General features: G+C 38.0%; 1 protein-coding gene across 4 annotated transcripts; it reads left to right on the forward strand.

Moving 5' to 3' along the window:
- The first annotated feature begins 390 nt into the window (after nt 1-390).
- On the forward strand, nt 391-7,428 carry LOC129808716 (homeobox protein onecut). Of its 4 annotated transcripts, none has more exons than XM_055858500.1 (6): nt 393-1,635; nt 1,837-2,037; nt 3,715-4,561; nt 4,642-5,076; nt 5,149-5,279; nt 5,607-7,428. In XM_055858500.1, exons 2-6 carry the CDS (start codon nt 1,873-1,875, stop codon nt 5,910-5,912), a joined length of 1,884 nt encoding a protein of 627 aa, XP_055714475.1. In that variant the 5' UTR covers nt 393-1,635; nt 1,837-1,872; the 3' UTR covers nt 5,913-7,428. The 4 variants fall into 4 exon arrangements, with proteins under 4 accessions (XP_055714473.1, XP_055714474.1, XP_055714475.1 ...); XM_055858501.1 differs by having other exon boundaries at nt 3,730-4,561; XM_055858498.1 differs by having other exon boundaries at nt 391-1,635; nt 4,642-5,279.
- Nucleotides 7,429-8,261: the final 833 nt, after the last annotated feature.

Here is an 8,261-nt window from a genome sequence, read left to right on the forward strand (position 1 = left end):
CAAGAAACCGTTGAAACCGAATTAACGTTAAAATAAGTTTGTATAGTAGCGTTTTGACCATTGACGTACATGTTTCATTTGACGTTAATTCGGTTTCAACGGTTTCTTGCACACCTCTGTTTTACATACTCATTAATATTGTAAATTTCATAAAAAATCCCTTAATAATATAAAATCACATGAAAACTAAGACAAATCATGGCAAATTTGAGTATATTTGTTTAATTTGATAATCAACAAACTTTTTTTCAAATTTAACTGTTGTGTCCGAAATAAAAAGTAAGCCCGATCTTAAACGAACTGAATTGCGACGCCATCTTTTTTTTACCACTAAGGGTTGAAAAAGAGGGCGCATTGACTGCTGTCACCACTGATTTTTGTTTTTTTCTGTCTCCTCTGTATTTCTCTCCCTTCTGGAAGACTGGCAGGTGGCGATATCTCTCATTTCCAGCTGTCACTGCAAAATACAAACGCAAGGGATGCCAAGATGGCATCCCACCCATGCGCATAACAATAATGTTAATGGAAAATACTGCGATAGAGGGAGATGGTGTGACGTATTTTTCAATTTTTGGGGTGAAATCTTCAAATACATCTACACAATCAAATAAAATCCCAAACATACATACACACACAAACAAAAGTGACGTAGGAAAAGTTTTGCTTGTGCAGAAGGGGCACACACTAAAAAGGTTTTTTTTCACGAGGAATTTTTTTTGGGTAGAGATAGACTCTCTTGTGTCTCTTCTCTTTTCTGTGTGGCCAAATTTTTGAATTGGATTAAATATATTTCCCTTAAAAAAAAAATAAGAAACAGGAGGAGTCCTCGGTGTTACGAGATATTATTCCACGGTTGGAAGAGAGAAAAAAAGAAGAAGGGGGGATAAATATCCCGAGAAGGCAGAGAAAAAATTTTGCGCACAACCAAAGACAGAAAAAAACACACACAGAAAAGGATAAAAAGTGTTTTGAAAATTGTTTTGGCCACCTGCCTCCCCGCCAAACCCCCCTCCACACAATACCAACAAATAAAAAAAAAACGCCAGTGAAGTGAGAAAACGTTTTTGGGGAATTTTGTGTGCATTCAGGCGATATTCCTTTAAACTCATTTTATCGGTTGATTTCTAATTTTTTTTTGTGTCTCTCTTCGGTCTTTTGGTTGTGTGCGTGTTTTCTGTGGTTCGTGGAAAAAAAGGGGAATTGGAGGAAAAGAATTTGTAGAAGAGACCAAAAAAGAAGATTTTAAGTTGAAAGTGACAGTGCGAAGGGAATTTATTGTAGGAGAGAAATCCCTTGAGAACTCTCCCTCTCCAACCACGCATCAACTGTAAGAAAAAAAAATCCCATTTTCCCCCCACGAAAAACAAATTGCCTACAATTGGGGAGATTCACACGAACAAAAAAAAACAGAGCCGTAGTAGAGGGCGCTTCAGTTGTGTTTTGTTGGTTGAATTTGTGTGTGTGTTGAACGGACGACGACAAGAGGGAATAAAAAAAACTGTCAGGAAGATTTAAGGAAGCAGATTTTTGGTGGCACAAGAAGCCCCCTAGCGCATGTGCAACCAAGTACTTTCATCCAATTTCATTTCGTCCAAGGAGCCCCCCCAAAATGGGCACAATTGCAGCTATTGAGGCGTAAGTATTTCCATAAATTCACCACCAGATGGCTCACCCCGTCAATCCCGAACACTCGCCTCAAATCCGCATTTCCTTCCACAGCTATTGCAATTGAGTTCAGACATAAGCCACAACATAACCTCAAAAAAAAAAATAGAAAAACAGAATCTCCTTAAAGTCTAACCTCAAAAATGCTAGTGTGGAATTTTGTGTTTAAAGGTGCTGGAGCTAGGTGCTAAAGGGGGTGGTTTGTAAATGGAGTCTATTGGTGAGATGCTGGAACAGCAGATGGCTGATGTGGATGATGGACAGTCCAGGGGACGGGTCGTGATGGTTGGTGGTACAACAATAATAGCTACAAGTCGAAAAGATGATCTAAGAATGTCACCACCGTCCAGAGTTATTCAGCATATTCACAAGGTGAGTTTCGAATTGTCTCAACTGATAGGAGTCGGGTGATATGGATAGGGACAGGGACGGTATGGTACGAATTTTTGTTGGCGAATTCTGCAGTAGCGGCCGGTAGTCTCGTACGACGCACAGTGCACAGTGGGGCCACTCCATACAAATTGCGGCCAAAACCCTAACTCTGAGGCAAGAAAGTCATATATAGGTAATTTGGGATCTCTGAATTCATTTTTGGGCATGAAAATTAAAAAAATTATAGGGGAAAGGGGGGTAGCACGTACATAGGGCGCTTAAACACCAACAAATCATATTTAATAGGGCAAACGGTTAGAGATAGTGACTTGGGACCTAAGAAGGACTCCCCAATCCCCCCGATCCAAGGATAGTTAACATGCTCCTCATTTTCCCCCCACCGCTCCGCTTTCTTTACAAAAACATTTTTGAGATTAGGGGAGACCGGGGTAGAATTAACCAGCAAATGAAGCTTTCGTTTTTGGGCATAATTTATGATAAAATGGTAAAGTCTGCATAATGTTTCTATCCCCTATAAGTTACACTCGGATATTGGTTTTATTGAATTGTCTAGCACAGACGTGTAGTTTCATTCATTTTCCTTGAAAATTTGCGCGTTCAAAACACGCACAGCTCAATCATAAATGGTGAGGATTCTTCTTAAAACCAGCAGCGTTTTTTGATTCAGCTGTTCGTGTCTTCAGCGCAATCTTAACCGTTTTACGATTGAGCTGTGCGTGTTTTTAAGCGTATTCTTAACCGTTTTACGATTGAGCTGTGCGTGTTTTTAAGCGTATTCTTAACCGTTTTACGATTGAGCTGTGCGTGTTTTTAAGCATATTCTTAACCGTTTTTCGATTGAGTTTTGCGTGTTTTTAACACAATAAATCAGTAAAATTTAGGAGAAAAATTTCTTGATTGGAGTGTCGGATTTATCTCGGTATTAAATTTCCCAAAATAGCTTAGGAGCAATACAATTGATTTTCGGATAAAAAATTATCGGTTCATAATTGGTCCCTGGCAATAATTATAATAGGTTTAGTTTTATCGAAAATTTCAAGATTTTTCTAACAAGACCAGATAAGATAAGATAAGATTTTGCCAGGGGTCAGTTCTCCATTTCGGATATTCCGATGCATCCAGGCCACCAATTGGGCCCCTTATGCTTCCCCACTCCTATTCTATCTTATCCCCCGATACGGGTAGCCGCTCTATATCACAGCTCTGTGAGCAGTCAGTGCCGTTACTATGTCACAGCATCCCTTCTCGGTGTGTGTTTTGGGATCAGTGACAGCGAATATTTGTATCGACTGAAGTACCGCTTTCATGTCGAAACTCGTTCTCGTACCAGCCTCTATTGTTTAGGCGGTTCACTTTTTTGCCAATATGCACCATTGACATTACTATTCATTCATTCGCTGGACGAATTCAAAGCCGATATGGCATGAGAAATCTTTTTTCTGCTGCTGCTCAGCTTTGAACCCCAGACCTCGCAGTCATAGAGCTACTACTCTATCCACTGACCCACTCGAGGCCCTGCAACAAGACCAAATCTGATACCATTTCGTTGAGATCGATGCTCTTTTGGGATTTTTTAACCTTTGACCACTATTACCCCCACCACTGTCCCATTTATAAATAGTGAATATATGTACAATTTTGACATATCCGTCCAAGATGTCTAACTTTCAGGTGGACCACGAAGGTAGCCTGGAGCTGATAAAGCAGGAAGATCAAATGAAGGGTACTCATGAGGTTGTTGTGGCGACAATTGAAGAATTATCAGCTGATGAATTGACCCATTCGCAAGCCCTTAATCACATGGCAAAGCAGGAATTGAGTGTTATTGTAGCCAATCATGATGACAGCCATGACAGTCAATCATTGCTGAGTCCGGGAAAATTGACACCACATTCTGCTGGCGAAATGCTCGATAGTTCGGATTTTCGGAGTCTCCATGAGCCGACATATCAGACATTAACATCAGTTAATGGTCGAATGTCACCGCCTGGTTTTAGTCCAAATCATAGTTATGCTACCCTAACACCCCTTCAGCCACTCCCACCAATTTCAACAATGAGTGACAAATTTGCCTATGCTGGTCATGCAAATGCCGTCACAGGTAGTTTTACCGTGATGCAAAATAATGCAATGGAATTGGCTGGTGGTGCTGGAATGGCAGCCTATACCTATGATAAATTACCAATGGGTATATCACCACCACATACCTATGCCTCAAGTCCGTCAAATACATTGGCGGGTATGCAGGCTAGTCCACTATCACCACAGTCGGCCTACAGTCAAAATGGACTATGTTCGCCCCAGAAGAGCCTATCACCAGGCAATCCAGCACCTGACTATGACACAACCTACACTCATATGCGCTCAACACCGCCATTGGCAAGTCCACAGGCGGCACCCGAACCCCCGCAGGCCTTTACACCCACCCAAAGTATCAATGGACTGCATCAGGGACTCATAGCAACAGCCACTCAGCCACAAATTACCCAGACACATCCACCAGGTTACTTATCCATTTTTTTTTGCCAGTATGAAAAAAGAAAATGTCCTCTAACTGTCTTTTTTTGTTGTCCTGTTGGGTAGGTTTGGTTCAAATTTCAAATATAGCAACTGTTGCTGTTAGCAGAGAGAGCAATGTATCGGTAGTTAAGAGTCCATCACCTCTTACTAGCGCCAAATCCAATATGATGGTGCCGACAAATGGTGGTATGGAGGCATCTGGTGTGGCATCAAATGGTACATCAACACCATTGACAGTTACAAATCTTGGGGCAGATGTTGAGGAGATCAATACAAAGGAACTGGCACAGAGGATAAGTGCCGAACTGAAGCGCTACAGTATACCTCAGGCTATATTTGCGCAGCGTGTCCTATGTCGATCACAGGGTACACTATCGGATCTACTGAGAAATCCAAAACCATGGTCAAAACTCAAATCGGGCCGTGAGACATTTCGGCGGATGTACAAGTGGTTGCAGGAGCCAGAATTTCAGCGAATGTCCGCACTGAGGCTGGCAGGTGAGTATGGCAGTGACATGATGATGATTGGACATTTCGATGATGGCTACAATGCTAATAACTGTGCTGTAGCTGCTCAGATACCGCAACGGGGGAGTTGCAAGAGGAAAGAGGAAGCTGCCCAGGATCATATGCCGGCACCAAAGAAGCCCAGACTTGTCTTTACAGATCTTCAGCGACGAACACTTCAAGCAATATTCAAAGTAAGTTCTTTCTTTCTTTTCTTTTTTTTTTCATTGCCATAACTTACAACCCTTCATTCATTTCCCTTCCTAATTATCCAGCTATCGCAACTCCTTCAGTCCTTTATATATAAAATGAAACGAAAATGAACGAAAACGTATCACGAAGAAAATTCTGTTGTTACCATTAACCAGATTCAAAAAAGCCTAAACGCCATTTTGTCCCTACATCGGCCGGATAATGAAGAACCAAGTGTATTCCAAACTTTGCATTTGCAGCAATGTCCATCCAATGTTTACCAATCTCTCTCTCTCTCTGTCTCTTTCTATCTCTACTGTCATCCACAGGAAACTAAGCGACCGTCGAAGGAGATGCAGGTGACGATAGCTCGTCAATTGGGCCTGGAACCAACAACAGTTGGTAATTTCTTCATGAATGCCCGCCGACGGTCCATGGACAAATGGAAGGATGAGACAGATGGAAAGGGTGGTAGTATGTGTCATGGTGGTATGAGTCCAGGTGGTACGACACACAGCCTAGATCTCGATGATGCCGATGAGATGGAACTTGAACTGAGTCACACGAGTGATCTGGATTTGGATCACACCACCGATCCACCAGATGGTGATACGGAAGATGGTGATCTCTTGTGACACGATGTCTACACTCACGATCTCAGAGCAATAATGGAAGAAAATGATGATAGCGCCGACAATGCCACAAATAACAATGTACCCAAAGGACGCACCAGGCGCACCAATCACAAGCGACACCTCCTCATGCTCTAAATTTTTTTCTCCCCCCCCTTTTTTTCCCCTTTCCTTCGAGGGAAAAATTCCTGTTTTTTTTTTTTTTTTTTCAGAACACAAAATGCCTACTCAATTGTCAAATTGACAGAAAATCTTAAACCAGGTTCTTGGTGAGTCAGCGCTAGTGAGAGGGATAATTGGGTAGTCTATGACAGCGACTTAGTTCTTTTTTACAATTTAAGTGACATCTGTCGTTGTCTCTTAAAACAGTTTTCATTCGTTCACATTCCCCGTTTAATTAGGCTATGCAACTAAGTAACTTTTTTCTGTGTCTGGGATTGTCAGGATAGGTTTTCAATTGCATTGGGATCCATACTTGACTATATTGACCAAAGTCCTCTCGTTTAGTAATAACCTTTCTCGATTTGAGAGCTCTCTCCGGTTGAGGTTTTATCTTTACCGATTCGAAGGTTATATCCAGAGAGAACTATTACCTAGAAATCAGTTGAAAGTTCGAACGTTTAAATCGACGATATTTTTGGCGATTGAATTGTCAAGAATATCGAAATTCGAAATGGCAGAACAATCAGCGTTAAAGCGGCGAGTACGTGAACTTACACTTTACGCTTCCGCTAGATTTTCGAATAGCTTTTGGCTTGGCTTTGGGGTGGCTTTGTCTCTTCGAAGGGTTATTACTGAACGCAGCCATTTAATTTTTTTTTTATTTAAATTATTAAAATCCCATTTTTGCGATGCTTTTTTTTATTTAGTTTTTTTTTTTGTTGGAGCTGTGATTTATTTCAAAGAGAAAGATTGAGTTCTAGTCATCATATTCTAGTCGATAATTAAGAAAATAAAAGTATATAAATTTTATTTTAGTCATTTTGATCTCATTTTTATTTTACACGGATATTTTTTTCTATTTATTTATTTTTATTTTTATTTTATTTAGTGATAAGTATTTAGATTTTCTTGTCAGTGGCCATTTGTTTTTTTTGGCAAAAATTAGAGAATGTATAAAGAATAAGAGGAAACAAGAGAAAATGTTTTGTTCTTTTTTTTTTTTTTAAAAAGAGAAAGAAAGTGAAAAATAAATAGAAGCAAAACCATTTTAATGAGCATACAAATAAATAAGATTGAAGTTACAATATAGAAATGAAGAATAAATAAAAATGAAGAAAAGAAATTATTAAGAAAACTTAGAATTAATGAAGCAAAAAAAGGAGACAAGTGTAAAGAAGACAAAAAGAAATGTAAGGTTAAAAAAAGACAAGTATCTGAATATTTAATTGTATTGTGAAGAGAAAAAAAGGTAAAATTAAATGAAAATAATAATTAAAAAAAAACAATGATAGAGATTGAAAAAATAGGAATATAAAAGCAACAAGAAAGAAAAAATAGAGAAAAAAAAACCAAAAAGTCTTAAGGATAGAAATTGCAACAATACTTACAAGAGAGTAAATAAATAAAAAAAAAAGAAGAAACAAAAAAATAAATAAATAATAAAAGAAAAAAACTAGTAACCAATAAATTAGCTTTTAAGATGAGGATTATAAAGTGAGAGACACATTGCCTTGCGGTCATAACCCGCCCTAAGAATATAAAGAAAAACTTATATTTATTTTCTTGTTTTTTTTTTTAATTTTTTGTTTGTTTTTTCTTTTTTTTAAATCAAACACATTCCATTTTTCTTTTTTCCAAATTCTTATTCATCAAACATTTTTCAAGGAGTTTTTTGAGGGATTGACTTTAAAATAGATTTTCCCACTTATTTTTTATTTATTTATTAAACAACCAACCCAAAAAAATTAACCACCCTAATCCTGTAACAAAAAAAAAGAAAAAAAAACAGAATTATTTGAAATAATTCAATTGTTCAGCTAAACTTGTTGTATTCTATTCGAAAAAAAAGGAAATACAGTCAAGAAAAAAAAAACACCAAAAATCACCCTCAGAGTACCCCTCAGTAGGTTTCCCTTCTGACTTGAAAAAGAAAAGTTTAAAGTAAAAGAAAAACTCTTTAAAAAGACAAAAAAAAAGAAACAGAAATAGTAATAATAGTAAATATTTTCGCACTGTGTGACACGTCATGAGTGATTTATAATTTGGACCTTCGATTTTGAATTGTAGATGATTAAAAGAAAAAAAGAAAAAAAATAAAATAAATAAATTCAAGAGGAATAAATAATTATAACAAAAAAAAACAACTTGTAAAAGGAAAAGTATGTAAAGATTTTCAGAGAGAAAAACTAA

This window comes from Phlebotomus papatasi, chromosome 5 (genome assembly GCF_024763615.1).
Source record: "Phlebotomus papatasi isolate M1 chromosome 5, Ppap_2.1, whole genome shotgun sequence".
Classification (NCBI taxonomy): Eukaryota; Metazoa; Arthropoda; class Insecta; order Diptera; family Psychodidae; genus Phlebotomus; species Phlebotomus papatasi.

Bases quoted from the DNA above. Each gene is read 5' to 3' on its own strand.
- LOC129808716 (XM_055858498.1), top strand. From the start codon at position 1,873: ATGGAGTCTATTGGTGAGATGCTGGAACAGCAGATGGCTGATGTGGAT. The intron at 2,038-3,714 runs GTGAGTTTCGAA...TATCCGTCCAAG, and splicing joins TTATTCAGCATATTCACAAG to ATGTCTAACTTTCAGGTGGA. The intron at 5,280-5,606 runs GTAAGTTCTTTC...TGTCATCCACAG, and splicing joins CACTTCAAGCAATATTCAAA to GAAACTAAGCGACCGTCGAA.